The sequence below is a fragment of the Gymnoscopelus microlampas genome (genome assembly GCF_963454915.1).
Source record: "Gymnoscopelus microlampas genome assembly, chromosome: 23".
Lineage (NCBI taxonomy): Eukaryota > Metazoa > Chordata > Actinopteri > Myctophiformes > Myctophidae > Gymnoscopelus > Gymnoscopelus microlampas.
Genome location: NC_139960.1, coordinates 10,297,551 through 10,314,161, shown reverse-complemented (window position 1 = coordinate 10,314,161; position 16,611 = coordinate 10,297,551). Strand labels below are relative to the sequence as shown.

General features: G+C 40.6%; 3 protein-coding genes across 4 annotated transcripts; all 3 read right to left on the bottom strand.

Annotated features, from left to right (window-relative positions):
• Positions 1-4,605: 4,605 nt before the first annotated feature.
• Positions 4,606-10,371, bottom strand: LOC311039968 (uncharacterized protein). 2 transcript variants are annotated; one of them, XM_084050006.1, is made up of 5 exons: positions 10,134-10,371; positions 9,576-9,694; positions 9,257-9,332; positions 8,756-8,830; positions 4,606-7,223 (listed from the first exon to the last, which is right to left on the bottom strand). In XM_084050006.1, the coding sequence occupies exons 3-5, from the start codon at positions 9,327-9,329 to the stop codon at positions 5,779-5,781; spliced, it is 1,593 nt and encodes a 530-aa protein (XP_083906132.1). In that variant the 5' UTR covers positions 9,330-9,332; positions 9,576-9,694; positions 10,134-10,371; the 3' UTR covers positions 4,606-5,778. The 2 variants fall into 2 exon arrangements, with proteins under 2 accessions (XP_083906132.1, XP_083906133.1); XM_084050007.1 differs by lacking the exons at positions 9,576-9,694; positions 10,134-10,371 and having other exon boundaries at positions 9,257-9,380.
• Positions 10,372-12,234: 1,863 nt separating this feature from the next.
• LOC311040094 (eukaryotic translation initiation factor 3 subunit K-like) lies at positions 12,235-12,903 on the bottom strand (the record flags this gene model as incomplete). The annotated part of the gene is made up of 1 exon (XM_084050169.1): positions 12,235-12,903. The coding sequence occupies one exon, from the start codon at positions 12,901-12,903 to the stop codon at positions 12,235-12,237; it is 669 nt and encodes a 222-aa protein (XP_083906295.1).
• Positions 12,904-13,610: 707 nt separating this feature from the next.
• On the bottom strand, positions 13,611-14,312 carry LOC311039765 (vesicle transport protein SEC20-like; the record flags this gene model as incomplete). Its single annotated transcript, XM_084049745.1, has 1 exon — positions 13,611-14,312. The coding sequence occupies exon 1, from the start codon at positions 14,304-14,306 to the stop codon at positions 13,611-13,613; it is 696 nt and encodes a 231-aa protein (XP_083905871.1). The 5' UTR covers positions 14,307-14,312.
• Between the last annotated feature and the right edge of the window lie 2,299 nt (positions 14,313-16,611).

The window sequence follows — 16,611 nt, the reverse complement described above, 5'->3', positions numbered from 1 at the left end:
TTTTGTCCTGGTCTTTGTGTTGTTTTAATTTGTTTTTGTTTTTTTTCCCTTACAATTTGTTATGCTCTGGTATGGACTGTTTTAATGAAACTTCCCAAAACAAAAAAGATTTCATTTTATTAAGATTTTTTTATTTTATTTTGTTCCTTTGCAGAATGAATAGCGTTTTTGTGTTGATGACTGTAAAAAAAAAAAAATTGTGAACTTTTGTTCCAGAGATTTAAATAAGTTCCCAACACAGTTTTACTCAGGACTCATGGACAGCAACACGCCCAATCACCAGCTACAGATCCCGGACCACCCTTTTCATGGACAGCAACACGCCCAATCACCAGCTACAGATCGTCGTGGTGAGGCCTCCTGGAGACCATGGCCACGCGGCGGAGGAGGAATTAGTTGCCACCACAGGGTATTAAAAAGAAACAATTTGACAAAACGAAGTCGCCTGATTATTACAAGTTATAGAAACCGACTCCAGTGTGCTCTAATAATGATTGTCTCCTCTGATGCTGTCTACTTTGGTTTATTTTTATTTCATTTTATTTTTCTTCCTATGTTGCTTGGTTTGTTTTATCCTCTCCCGTCCCCCACACGAATGGGCTGTGACCTGGGGAGGAGACCAGTTCTTCTCCAAGCACCACGGGCAGCATGGGTTCCTGGTCTTTGGTACTGAAGAGAACCTCATCAAACTGAGCCAATGCCGTGAGGTTACTACCAAGGGACTGCATTTTCTGCCAACATATGGAGGGACTTGAATAATTGCTGTTTAAAAAGAGGACAATTAAGACACAAAGAATATATTTTTTGGTTCAGACCAGATACTGAACTGTAAATGGACTTTTTAATGAAACTTCCCAAAACAAAAAAGATGATTTCATTTTATTAAGATTTTTTTTATTTTATTTTGTTCCTTTGCAGAATGAATAGCGTTTTTGTGAAGTCAGCCACGTTGGCTGACTTCATCCAATATATGGAAGACACCTACTCTACGTGGGGGAGCATGTTCCCGCCACCACTGTGGAGTGTGTATGACCGTGGCTCCGACAACAGGAGCAATAATCGCGTGGAAGGTAACAGCTTATATTTATTAACTTTATTATTATTATTATTATTATTAGGCCTAAGTTTAGCTTAGTCATTTGAAGAGCATCCACAGGGGAGAAGAAAAAGAAGAGGAGCAGGGTGATCTGAGGCTGAAACAGGTGGCTGAAATGCAGTGGACTGGGGTTGTTGGCTTCTCATTTAGACCTGTAATCATGTTATGTGACAATAAAGTTGATTCTCTTGTATGATAATGATATAATTTATATAGTATCGGACTGGAGAAATGAGTTTCTAAAGTGTTTGGTCTCGCTAACCACGATGATGAGTTGTGATATTTCCTCTTGAGCGTTAAACAGACATTGAATAATGATTTAGTTCATATGTTCTCTGTCATTGATGACCGTTCTATGCTTCCTAGTGGAGTTATGAGGGAGGAAATGATCTGAGTGGTTCATCTTAATGATCATTTGGAATGCAAACTGTGTTGAACTGTTTATTTTTTACTGTGTGTACACACGCAGTTCTATAAACAGCAATCGAAAATTGGGCATTCCTCAGACTGCAAAGTTGAGAGAGAGCGAAAACAATTATATCACCCACTCATTTAGACCTGTAATCATGTTATGTGACCATAAAGTTGATTTTGATTCTCTTGATAATTCTCTAATGATAATGTTAAGGTTCTGAAATGTCCTTATTTACACATTCATCTATAGTTTGAACTTCCATGTTTTGAGTCTATATTTTCCAGATTGATATGTATGGATATCTGATTTATTCTGTCATCAATCTCCTCTCAGAACAATCAAGTTACATTCATATTCTTCTCCCCTGACATTGTTGAAAGGTGCATTGAAAATACGAAATGTTTCAATGTATTTGTGTTAAATATATTGGTAATCAAAAGTCTTTGAATAACATTTCTGTGACAGGTGTGTCGGTAGGAGTAGCCCATGCATACAGATTAGATAACTAGACACCTGCACACCATCTTAACTTGCTCAATAAAGAAAAAATAGTTTTGTACGTTCTCTATGTGATGTTGACATTAACTCCAATGCCTAGGACAGATACATGTAGTTTATAATCAGAAAATGAGAGCGACCACAAGTGCGAACAACAGTTCAACAAGAGTCTTGCCAATTTTAGCCAGTGTTTCTTTAAGACTATACTTTCAGGGATCATTTCTATAGTATCGGACTGGAGAATTGAGTTTCTAAAGTGTTTGGTCTCGCTAACCACGATGATGAGTTGTGATATTTCCTCTTGAGCTGTGCCGTTCCTGCCAAAGTGTGTGCTGAACTTCAGCTCAACAGCGAGCTAAACTCCACTTCCCATAGAAATAATGACAGAATCGTGACGTAAGACTTCTTTTACTGAAGATTCTTCATCTTTACAGGTCATGGAGTAAAAACTGAAATAAACATAACATACAATACAACATGAGACGTTGTCCTGTTCTCTTTACAGTATCTTGTAAATACAATATTTTTTAGTACAAAATAATCATTAACTGCCGTTTGTAACATCAACTTATTATGCATACATGAAATTGTCACTATAACATTAAACTATAGCTTCCACATGAACTATAACTTATAGCATTGCCTCCTGGTGAAGTTATGTGGAGGGTGAGTTGAAATACATCAAAATTGGACACAGAAAAGAAGAGCATGCACTCTGTGCTGCTTCTAACATAAAAATGCTGTTTGCAGGCGCACACAGCTGTTCTGTATCCAGTGCAATTAGCTAAACTCACACACCTGCCTTAACTAACGACCTCTTCTCATCAAGAGGGCCTAAAGTCACAGTGACCTCTTCTCATCATGAGGGCCTTTCAATATAAGGGTACTTCTGTCTTTCAAAATAAAGCCATTCTAAACAACATAACAGCATACAATATAAATCACATTATACGACAAGACATGAGCGTTAAGCAGACATTGAATAATGATTTAGTTCATATGTTCTCTGTCATTGATGACTGTTCTATGCTTCCTAGTGGAGTCATGAGGGAGGAAATATGATCTAAGTGGTTTGTCTTAAGGATCATGTGAAATGCAAACTGTGTTGAACTGTTTATTTTTTACTGTGTGTACACACGCAGTTCTATAAACAGCAATCGAAAATTGGGCATTCCTCAGACTGCAGAGTTGAGAGATAGCTAAAACAATGATATCACCCACTCATTTAGAGTCTAGACCTGTAATCATGTTACTGCAGGTGACAATAAAGTTGATTTCGATTCTCTTGTATGATAATGTTAAGGTTCTGAAATGTCCTTATTTACACATTCATCTAAAGTTTGAAAATCAATGTTTTGTGTCTATTTTTCCCAGATTGATATGTATGGATATCTGATTTATCCTGTCATCAATCTCCTCTCAGAACAATTAAGTTACATTCAGATTTATCTCCCCTGACATTGCTGAAAGGTGCATTGAAAATACGAAATGTTTCAATGTATTTCTGTTAAATATATTGGTAATCAAAAGTCTTTGAATAACATTTCTGTGACAGGTGTGTCGATAGGAGTAGCCCATGCATACAGATTAGATAACTAGACACCTGCACACCATCTTAACTTGCTCAATAAAGAAAAAATCACACCCTGTGTGATACATTTTGTCATCGATATGTGTTTATAATGTGTTTATAGCCATGTGTCACATGAAGCTTGACCAATCACTTTGTTGACGCACCTGACCAATCAGAACGTTGACGCACACGGACAAAGTCAGGTATAGAGCGGCTAGCGCCGCTAAAAAATAGTTTTGTACGTTCTCTATGTGATGTTGACATTAACTCCAATGCCTAGGACAGATACGTGTAGTGTATAATCAGAAAATGAGAGCGACCACAAGTGCGAACAACAGTTCAACAAGAGTCTTGCCGATTTTAGCCAGTGTTTCTTTAAGACTATACTTTCAGGGATCATTTCCATAGTATCGGACTGGAGAAATTAGTTTCTAAAGTGTTTGGTCTCGCTAATCACGATGATGAGTTGTGATATTTCCTCTTGAGCGTTAAGAAGACATTTAATAATGATTTAGTTCATATGTTCTCTGTCATTGATGACTGTTCTATGCTTCCTAGTGGAGTTATGAGGGAGGAAATATGATCTGAGTGGTTCATCACTTGAGCTTGTAGATCTGCTAATTTCAAAAGGTTTTTTTTTTCTGAACATTTTAACACAAATATAGTATGAACAAAATATTTTCAGATGGGTCTGCAGCCAAATACTACTAATATTAATGTGGGGGTGGGTCCTTGACATGAAAAGGTTTGAGAACCACTGAGCTAAGAGACCAAAGAGAATAAATTACCAGCCTATTATTTATTTTCTACCTCTAAATAATTCTTCTGTAGGCCAATTTTCCAATACATCGTCTCAATACAGTATCTCCATATCCGTTTAAAAGAGAAGCGTCAGTTTATACTGTATTGAAAATCATACCTTAAATTCTAATTACCCTGGTATACCGTAATTATTACGGCGTAATACCTTCATACCACCCCGGCCCAAGCCTAAGACAACAGATTTCACACTGACACGAAAGAAAGTTTTTCTGAGAATACTTTAACTTTGTAATTCCACATGTAGTAGTCTACACAGAGTAAAAAAAAACTTTTAACATCATCCATTGTAGCCTTGCAAATTATCACTACTGGGTGGAAACCTTGTACGTCCAAAAGCTGTTAGGGAAATGGAAACAATGGATCTACAGTAGTTATTATTTTAGTCACAAGCTCTTCTGATCACTTTTGATTTGTTCAATATTTATAAAATCAGAGGGAAAAAAATGCTTATCTACAAGCTCGCTTATCTACAAGCTCGCTTATCACGACGCGTTGTGAGCTTGTGGATTGGCTATGCTTGCTTCTTGTGTGACACTGTAGTATGACGAAATAGGGCATTCATTTAAGTAATATGAAATATGGAGATATGAGGTTTCTGCCCGACTTAATTTTTTTTGGGAAGATTCATATCATACACAATTACTCAATTTCAAGGGGCTTATCTTGCTGTACCGAGTAATTCCTTACTGACAATTTTCGGATTACATTTCTGGTAAACAGTCCAATTGAGTGAACAGCAGTGCTCCTACAATTAAAACTTTTACAATGTTAAACTTATTTACAGGTAAAATTGTAATTAATATGAAAATTCTCTCCTTGAATGCACACCAAGCATGCTTATATTGCCATTGTGGATTCTGGCTTGAATTACATTTTCACAGAACTTCTCTCTTCTCTCCATGTCAAATTAAATCAGACCACTCCTTGGAAGGCACTTAATTAAGCTCAAAGGAAATTCTCATTCTCATCTAAATAAATGTCCAAAAAAAAAAGAAAAAAAAGACAAAATTATCAAAAATTGCATCATTCCGATCATTCTGGTCAATAGGAACCAATTATCAATGTGACACAGAACATAATACAAAAGTACATAACATAGTAGACCTTAGACAATGTGCCAAACCCCTGTTGAAGGTAAGACATTTAGAGTATATGCTTTCAGATTTTTTTCAAATAGAATTAAATGTAAAAAAAATAAATTCAAACAGTCTATAATTCTGATTATCAAAGAGCCATTACTTGTGTGGAACATTTATACATAGTTGGTGTCACTCACCAAAATAGCTGATCTACAAGCTTACACCGTGCCACGCTGTGAGCTTGTAGATCAGCTATTTCTGGTGTGAGACACCCACGTACGACTGAGTTTCTAACTCAGGCTTTTAGTTTGGGTATACATTTCAGGTGTTTCTTGAGGTTAGCGGACTGTGAGAATTTCTTGGGACAATGAGGGCATTGGTGTGGCTTCTCTCCTGTGTGAGTGTACGTGTGCCTTTTTAAATTGTTCGCATCAAGAAAACCTCTCTCACAATAAGAGCACCAGTACCTCTTCTCCCCGTTGTGCCACCTCAGATGCAGATTGAGGTCCATTCTCCTGGCGTATTTCTTCTCGCAAAGGTTGCACTCGAATGGCTTCTCCCCCGTGTGGACTCTCAAGTGGGACTCCATCTCGTCTTTAGAGAAAAAGTCTTTATTGCAAAACTGACACGCAAAGTTTTTCACTCTCTCATGCACCATGTTTAAGTGTCTGGTGAGGCCACAGCGGAAGGCAAAGCCCTTGCCACATTCGTTGCAGACGTAGGCCTTTCCGTTGCGGTGCACCTGGACGTGCCGGCGGAGGCTCCTGGCATTTGTAAAAGTTTTCCCACAGAGCAGGCAGGTGAAAGGATGGTTGACAGTGTGCTGGCTGACGTGGGTCTCCAAGGCAGCTGGGCTGCTGAAGACACGACCACACACCCCACACTGGTGCCGGAGCAGCCGCCTACCGATGACTGCTAATGGCTGTAGCGGTGAAACGATTGTCGGTGCTCGGCCTGGTATGGATTGGACACCGGTGTTGTGAGAGGAAAGGCCAGATGTGGGTGTTCGGATCTGAGGTGGATTCGGTGGGGTAGAGGCCAATAAATTCAATGTTTTAGTCAAAGGTCGGCTGGTGCGACTGGAAGGTAGTTTTGGAGTTGTGGGGAGTCTACACCTTTTGGGGCTGACAACATCTTGACTTAATCTGGGTCTTTTAGCATGAACCTGAGTGGGTTCATTAAGACTATTTTTACAGCCATCTTGAGTGAATTCTAGCTTCGTATGGCTAGCAACAATTTTACTTACACTTCTAGACCTTCTAGGACTGACAGAAGAGGTTTTATCAATAGGCTGTTTAGGTCTAAAACCACGTATAGGTGATTTGTACTTTTCAGGAATGGATTCACTAGAGGTTTTGTTAGGGCAAGAGCAAGAAAATGATTCATTCGACGTCTTTGTTGGGGTCCAACGATCTAGAACTAATCTAACTTGTTTAGCTCTGCTAAGAAATCTGATCGTGGATAAAATTGGTTTGACGTATTCTGCTTCTGTCTCTTGGACAACAGCTGGTGTCAGGGGAATTGGTTCAAATTCTTCTTTAGGGTTAAAAACTGTAATATTCATAACTGGTGTTACACTCGGTGGCACTTTGGTTTCCGCGAGGATGGATGAAATTGTCTTTTTCGAACTAGAACAGGTTTGAGTGGATGCACAGTTTGAGGTAACTGCCGGTTCCTCCTTGACCACACCGGGGATCCTCTCCTGTGTAAGGGAAACCTCCTCCTTACACACAACAATGTCTAGGAGGAGAAAGACGACATGATAGTCATGAGTGACTCCTAATGTGTAAATAAAAATGTCCAACTTCCATGGTACATGCACACAAGGAGGCATCACTTGCTTAGATCAGAAACTGAGAGATTCTACTTTTGAAGGGACATACGTAAGGTAAAACTGACAAATTCTGTCAGTTTTACAGAGTTTGTAAAACTCTGTCTTTACAGCAGTTTGTAAACTCTGTAAAAGAAAATACAACGTAAACTTGTTTGGATATGGTTATGAGTAAAAGTCTTTAAGCGAAAGAATTTGAGTGATACTGTTGCTCTTTAATACACGGCTTGGTTGAATGCTTGATTCTGATTGGTCAATCACTGAATTCAGTGGTGTGTTATTTCTGGATAATGACCGATGAGCTCAATAACAGACCAAATCAAAGGCTCAGAGGACCTGCTCATATCAACCTGCGCTGCTTGATCTATGATTTATGCTGTATCCAACATGGCAGCCATGTAAACAAACACACCATGTCATTTACAACTAAACGTTGCTCTCAAGAATGTTTTTGAAAACATTTGAAGTGACAAATAGACAATGCAGTAACCGAAAATGTATTATATTTGATCAACACTTCCTTGTTTTCCGAGACGACAGTGTCCGGCCAGCACAACAGTTATGGAATACTTTCATTGCCGTAAGCAAGGAAATACTTTGTTTTGTTGTTACTTTTGGGTCAATGTATCAATGTATTTATTATGTAGCCGTGTAACAAGTGGGATAATTGACGGGTAGCCGGTCATTATTGATAAATAAATCCCTTCAGGGTGATTAGGCACCTCCGCTATGCGTCGGTGCCTAATCACCCTGTCGGGATTTGTTTATCCCTTGCATAATGATGGCTTAACATATCGGGATATTGCCACTGAAATATTTTTTTTTCTGTGATGATTCCATTATAAAAATGTTATATTGTGTTGTGACAGCACTACAGCAGAACAGAAACAATGAAAGACAGAGAGATTATGAAACTTACTGAGGTCTTTGCAGTCTTCAGCTTCCTAATGTTTAATAGAAATGATCCTGGCTGAGTTCACACACGGCTCTGACATGAAGGAATTTAATAACTAACTAGGTAACAAAGAGCCTCGCAATGAGCAATGAGTGAATGTAATACACATTGAAAAGCGCCTTGGATAAAGGCACTCAAGTCACAAAAAAATTAAAAACTGAATTGCCTTACAATACACAAAGACGTGGTTGTCGGTTAGTACGCAAACAATTGTCACTGTGGACCCTGTGGCATAATTTTGAGACTTTCACATTTTCCATTGCGCTACCTAAGTACTGAACACAATACAATGTGTGTTATTTTGGGCCAGAAAAAGGTTGGGACCACTGTGTATGCATTTTGGCACCCCAGAGAGAGAGTAGAGTTGGCTCAGGATACTCGATAGTAATGCTACCACCTGTATTATAGGTGTATGTATGTGGCAATAAACACCTTGAACCCTGAAGCCAGAGCAACAGGAATAAAGAGAGAGACAGTGAAACTCACTGATGTCTTCAGGTTCCTCCTTTTTAACCAAAACGGGTTGGATAGGGTCCACCTCCATTTTGCACTCCACAGGGTCTGGAATGAAAATAAATAGAAATCCCAGGAGAGTTTAAGATGAATTAAGATGAGAAACTCCTCTTAAAAATAACTCTTACAGGCAACCATGTAACAGACAATAACCCATGAAGACCTGGGACGCTTCTGTGTCACTTTTTGATTTGAGCTAAAAAGGCATTATTTTACATTTTGGCTATTCAAAAATAGCAGATATACAAGCTCATAGCGCGGCACCGAGTGCCGCGCCACGACCTTGTAGATCTGCTACTGATATACAAACATACGTTTTTCAGAAAACTGTTGGGACTTAGAAGACATTTGTAGAATCGGCTTAATGGGTTAAGGAAGGGGTAATAACATGGCTAATCACAACAGTTGTTTAAGTTGCTCACTGAGCCCTTGCTGAATACCGTATTCATGGAATAAAGAGACAGTGAAGCTTACCGAGGTCTGGATGGTCTTCCTCCTTTTTAACAGAAACAGGTCTGGTTGGGTCCAACTCCATTTTTAACTCCATATTCTGGAATTAAAGAATTGAGATCCGAGGAGGGACAATTGAAATGCGCACACGCGCACACACACACACACACACACACACACACACACACACACACACACACACACACACACACACACTTAAAATTCAATTCATGTCATTGTCAAAATCCTTCTAAATGTTTCAAACAATCTGTAAGTTCACAATGGGCACACTGTGAGCTTGGAAATTGGCGTTTTTAATATTTATAACCAGGCTTAACATTACCTGAGGATGAACTAGTGAGTTTAGGGTCAGTGTAGGTAGAGAGCGTCTCCTCAAGGAGCCAACTCCTTGGTGCTCCGTGGAGAAAGGTTTCAGCTTTGTTCCAGAATCCAGACCAACGCCTGAATACATAAGAAGAGACATAAGACAATGTTATGCTGTGCAAGACAATAACACAATGAAATTAACGCACTCAACGCACTACAAAGAAAATAATAATAATGAATACATCTATATCACTCAACTCAAGAAATATCTAACTAATATTTAGGAGTTGATGATTCCCAACATCTAGCCTTAAAGAAATGCAGCATAAATACATATTACAATAAGTTAATTATTAATTAAATTAAATGTATCCATGTGACTTTGTATGAATTAACTAAATGTATGGTACTGGGATACACACGACACCCTTTCAAAACACAAATGGCAGAGGGAAACGAGGAACCTCATCTCGGAGTTATACAGCGGAGGGAGAGGTTCCGTAGGAGCTAGTATCAGGGCTGCCATTATGTCCTGACTCCTTGCTTGAGAGAATAAAAAGCATACTGTACATACCTGTAGTGAGCTGCACGCTATCATCTGCATTGATTTGTGAGATCTACTGTAGGAGTCTGAGATGTCATTTAAACTACAATAATCACCGAATAAACAACACTTTCCTAACTATTTAGAAGCTCACGTGCTGATTCCGTTAAAATACAGTCGTTGGTGTTGTTAATAAAGCTATGCAATATGTAATAAGCCTATAACAACAACAACAGCTCGTGGTGGTCGTTGTTTTCTCGCGCCATTGAAACCGTAGAGGAAGAAGAGATGTAAACAAAACAAGACTTCCGGTCTTGACTAGCGTTGCCAGGTTATACGAGGGAAACAAGCTACCAGGTCTAGTAAAACCATCACGAAATAAGCAGCTTAGGCCACATGAGTACTTTAACTATTTGAAAATATAGCGAGCTTGTAGTCTGCTATTTAAAAAAAAAACATCTTAAAATAAAGTGTGGAATATTCTGAAGATATTAACAACACAAATCTGGTAGGGGCTGCCTGGCACAAAACATTTACAGATGGGGGTTAGGGTTGAGGGTCCATGACTTTTACAGAAAAAGAACCCCAAAGTTGCTTATAATAAGCGGACATGGCAACACTCAATAAATCCATGAGGTGGAAACCAGCCTTAAGTCGCATTGCTGCCACCTACTGTGTTGGAGTGTGGAAAACTAGCTACTTCACTGAACACTAGCCTACTTAATAATTCTGATCAAGTTCTCTCCAATAATAGACTCACTAACCTGGGGGAAATACATTTTAGACTCATCACTCTAAATTTCCTTATTTCCCCATTTCTTTTTCTCGAGAGTTATAACCACATCAACCATGGAATCCCTATTTCGGGGGACATTTTTAAAACTTGGTATAAGTGTGGAGTTTTTCTTCTCTTCTTTTTTATGTGTTTGTTTCATTTGTTTGAATTGTATTTTTGTTATTGTTTTTGTGGCATCTGTGTTATATTGTTAGCGCGTGAAAACCCCATAAATAATTCATTTAGCAAGAAAAAAACAATTCATGTTTTGGACCAGCACTGCAACTGTAGCCTATCATGAAACACAGAACACCTAGGTGAGAGTAGAGATTTATTTTTAAAAGGGCAAGGTAGTAGGATGTGTGGCATTTTTGTATTTGATCTTATGTGGATGACAATTTACAAATAGTCATGCTGTGTTTTCCTTACCTTTGGATAGTAAGTAGAAGCTCCACCACCAGACGATAGGTGGCACATACTCATATTGATCTTTTAAAACACATTTATTACTGCAGAAAAAGGTTCGTTCAGAGAAAAAAAAGATCTGGTTGCAAAGGATTCTTCTGCATGGTGTGTGTAACTTGTGTGCAAGTGAGAATGTATCACTGAGATGTAGCCATTATCGCCGTCAGCAAATAATACAAATCCGAACAGTACAAATATTTATCTATACATTCACAAATCTCTTTCTGTCTGTGTCCCTTTTATGCCCATATATGGAGATGATGGAGATCCCTGATGACAGCATTTTGACGTGACCTTGCGAGACCGTGGGCCTCTGTAACATTGCACTTGCAGCAGCTGGCCTCAAGAGCTCACAGAGTCATTCATCTATTTGCAGCCTTGCAAGTTACACTTCAAGTCTCACCCACTCCTTTGCTGTCTGCAGACAGACAACCCCAAATGGGTAGAAGTGCTGTACTAAATGCACAACATCACTTGCATAGATTCAAAATCATACAGTCGGTCAAGCTGAAACAGGGGATCCATTTGGTAATGATGGCAAATTGGCAGGCAAGTTCACAACCAGACTAAACCAAAGAAAGCAATCGAAAAATGATGACAAAACTAAAGTGTAGGCTATACTGTGAATGACTGAATACATTGGTTTCCCGTTTCCTGCCAGGGTAGAACGGTAGGAAGGTAAAGGGTGTTCCAGCATGTTGCTTGGAGTGATGGATGTCCATTCTCTGTAAAACATCCTGCGCTTTTCTTTAAACCATTACCTAATCTTATTAAAGGAGGCTATAGAATAATATCATTCATTATATATTGCAAGAGAGCACGTTGCTCAGCACCAAGAAAGGCGCAGAGAGAGACATCTGCGGTCTTTAAATGAAGGGTTATGGCATATATTCAAAAGGTCCTAGTCCTAGTAGCCATAATGCTGGATACACTCTCAAAGTCAATCTTCTCCACAATGTTCTTGGGTCTGAAGCTGTCCTCCTGGTTGTAGATGAAGATCTGTCCCTCCTCATCCTCTGTCCAGCCATTCTTGCGCATCCATACCTTCACCTGGGTGTCCAGAGGGTCCCCCAGCATCTCGGCCAGTAAGCCATGTTCAATGTTCTGGTAGGTGATGCCCACTACGTAGCAGATGAACTTGCGTACAGAGTCCTCGAAGCCAGCGATGCCGTCGATGAGCTCTTTGTTCTCCTCAAGACTTGTCCAGAAGCTCTGGAAGTGACAGGTCTCCAGCAGGTTCCCCAGGTGGAGGATCTGCCTGATGGGTTGTTCCTCTTGGTGTGTCTGGTCAATCATGCACTTGCACAGGGTGAAGTCGGTGTAGGGCAGGTTGGTCAGGGCCTTCAGAAGGATCTGTGATGTCACATTCATCTGGAAATAGGCTGGGTTGAACTGGTACAGTTTGAGAACAGCCAGGTTAGCCTTGCGGTCATACGCGTTCTCTTTAGCTTGTAACTCCACATATCGCTCCAGTGTAGCGAGGTTTTCTGGGTTGTACCTATCGATTCCACGTAAGAGATTCCCTACGTCCGCCCCCATCTCCTCGAATGATGCCGCCATTTGGTTCAAACCTTTATGTTGGTGCTCTTGTGGTGAAATTATGGAGCTAACAAGAACCAGAGAGAGAAAGAGCTTGGAATGGAAGGAACGACAATCACCACCAGAAGGGAAGTACAGAATTCACCTTAAAGAGATACTACATACAACGAAAATGGGAGTGGATTTTAAATGAATGCTTGCGGCATACACAAATTCCCTTCTGTGTGGGGCCTTTTGAACAGATTTGTGACGTGATTCTTCTCGGGTGTGAGAGGTTCGATGGAGTCGAGCTATGAAATCGCAATTATAATACACTTTAGCCAGGCAGTTAATATAAATTAGGGAATCCTACCAACCAACAATGACCTGTCTTTAAATAGTCTCACACCCCCTGATGAGGTCATGGCTACATCATGTTTATGTCACCGTGACACTCAGTAGTTGAGACTATTTAGTGTAGTAGTCGACAATACACAGTATCGGTCGCTGTCGGGTGGAAACCATTTCAGGGTGTGGACATTCTAATCCGCACTTTGTTCATTGGACTGCATTGGACTAAGGCATAACTACCTATTTGACTGTCTACCCCTGACAGGCAAACTGTTATAAGTTCATATCTATGATGCCATCAATATGTCATCCATGCCTAAATTTGGGCAATCGGGGCCCCAGTGACTATTTCTTGCCTATTAATGATGCAGCCCCAAAACAGAAAGAGTGTTTGTTGTCTAGATGAAGGAAAACAGGCGTTTTTTGATGATGTAGAGGACGGTGAACAGGTACAGCATCAGGGCGAGGAAGAAGAACAGCTTGTCCGTCAGCTCGCGACGGTTGTACTTCAGGATGAGCTTCCTGCCCAGATGGATGGTCCCCGTCATGGACCGGAACTCCTCGTTGGTCTCCTGAATGGTCCTGGAAGAGGTGGCCAGCGCGCCGATGGCGTCTACACTCTGTTTGACGTTGTGGTCTATCATCCTGCAGATGGACATCAGGCTGTCCGTGATGTCACTGCTGGTCCGAACCAGGCTGTCCTTGGTCACCGTCCTCTGTCTGAGTGCAGGGTCGTCACGTCCGCCGCGCAGCAGTTCCTCTTTCTCCACGTTGTCGATGGCCAGTTTACAGGCCAGGTTGGCTTTACGCCACTCCACCTGGTCGCTCAGCATGTGCCTGCGGTGGCTCTCTGTCTCTGTTTGGATGGCCAGCGTGTCTTTGTCTCTGTCCTGCTCTTTAGACATCTGCTCCAGGTCCTGTATTCGGAGTCCAAGCTGGTTGAGCTTGACTTTGACCAGAGAGTTGAGCTCTGTGAGAGTAGACAGGGGGCCACAACATTCTCTGATGTCCTGAATGAGAGCTTTGATCTCAAGGTCGTGTTTGATTATTTCTTCTCCGCAAATTCGGACGTGCACGTCTGAAGAAGACGCCATTTGTTTTGTTTTTGACTGCAATTGACATCACTAAAATGTCTTCTAAAATGCCCAGATTGCCCACTTTCGGTCATGTGGTGTAAACATACTATTTCTCTATCTTATGTTGCTAGTGATGTCACAGGGAGCTCCAACCTCACATTGTGATTGGCTGAGATGTATTGTCAGCGTCTCCAAATTTAGAAAGTGCAGTACCGGTTATCCTATAATCAAGATAGGCATAGCAGAGATAACCAAAGGTAGAATGTAAAGCTAAAAAAGGCTGCTTGGTGGAGCACATATCTCTGCCAGGCTATTTGGTCTAACTATATTAACAATATCAGTTTTACTTGTCTGTCTGTCTGTCTGTCTGTCTGTCTGTCTGTCTGTCTGTCTGTCTGTCTGTCTGTCTGTCTGCCTGCCTGCCTGCCTGCCTGCCTGTCTGTCTGTCTGTCTGTCTGTCTGTCTGTCTGTCTGTCTGTCTGTCTGTCTGCCTGCCTGCCTGCCTGTCTGTCTGTCTGTCTATCTGTCTTACATGCCCATGGAGAGTTCAGCAGTGGTTCTCAAAGTGGGGTCCTTGAGGGGGTTCCAGGGGGTCCCCGGCAAAATGTGTTAATATAGCATCAAAATCAGTGTAACCACTTTAACCATATATCAGCTATGTTACTGCTGGCATCAGGTCATTGTTTTATTTTGTGTATTTATCCTTCTAGTGACATGTCTCTTGGGGGCGCTCTAAATGTGTTCTATGTGTTGTAAGTTTCCAATTAGGTAATTTTGTCACATCTGTGTTTTTTGTAATCAAGTATGTTTGTGACACCTGTTGTGCTGGAGAAGAGAGCAGAATTCTCATTCCACTGTGGGAGAGCAGGAGGAGAGAAGGAGAGTTTAACAGAAAGAAATAAATTAAAGTAAAATAGAAGAAAGTAAAGTGAAATAAAATAATGTAAAGAAGAGAAAAGCAAAGGTTTTGCAGAAAGACTGAAGTATCGAAGTCGACCCCACCACCATTCGTGTGCAAGCAGGCAAAGTGGTCAGTAATTGTTGTGAGTCTTAATGTGAAAGTCATGTATATTATTGTGAATGTCAGAATGCCGAAGTTGATGTTTTGTTTTTTGTCTTTTCTGTATGTATTGTCAGTTCTACGTTGTTTTCAAAGAATAAACACCAGTAGCAGGAAGCCTGAGTCTTACATGCATCGGATGGGAGTCACAAGCTACTTGAAATGTAGTTTAATTACGTCCTGTAGCTTAACCTATAATAATACATCATCATTTCTCTCGTAATGTATGTTTTGCATAAATAACCTAAGTGTAGAAGTAGTCTACAAAGTATTGAAAAATGGAAATAATAAAGTGAAGTAAAAGTAACTCCAAATTGCACTTAAGTACAGTACTTGAGTAAATGTAATTACACCACTGGGGATTGGTTGTGGTACTCTTGCAGATGGAACCAAATGGACCCAGAAGGATTCATTTGGTTCCATTTGACCATATGAAAATCATTTAATTTAAGAGATTAGCCTACTCATTTCCCAATAAAAACAGAACATTTGTCCTCACTTCAATGTTTTGTGTTTCTTCAACAGTATGGCCATATATAATCATAACATTCATTATTAAGAATAATGTTCATCGTTCATCCTCACTTTACATTGAAATGTCTTTGAAGACAAAAGGAGAATCTGTAAGGGAAAAGGAAACCATCAACGACCACAAGATGGCAGCGCTGACCAACAGTTGACAGGAATCAATATGACACAATGGAAGAGATTTTTTTTTTTTTTTTTTTTTTGCGGGGGGTCACCTCCTCAAGCCCCCCCCCCATCACAGTCCGATGCCGTTGTACTGGGAGCTGTCCAGTACAACCACAGGCCGATGCCGTTGGACTGGGAGCTGTCCAGTACAACCACAGTCTGATACAGCTGGCCAGTGAGCCACTCCACTGTAGCTTGAACCCTAGCATCCCTATTCTGGGGCAAACATTCTGCAAATATAGCCGATCTGCAAGCTTACAATGCATCGCAACGTAAGCTTACTCAGATGTTTAGTTGAAGACAGGAAGGGGCTTGGACTACTGTAGAGCATTGGTTCTCAAAGTGGGGTCCGGGACCCCTAGGGGTACTTGAGGGGGTTCCAGGGGGTCCCCAGCTAAATGATGGACAGGAACCAAATGGACCCTTATGGGTCTGTAACTCTGAGAGTGTACAAATGGAACCCAATGGACCCTAACGGGTCCATTTGGTTCCATTTGTACACTCTCAGAGTTAAATTAAGACTGAGGATTTTACAGTGTATAGATCGGGGTCCCAGAGATTATTCAAAAG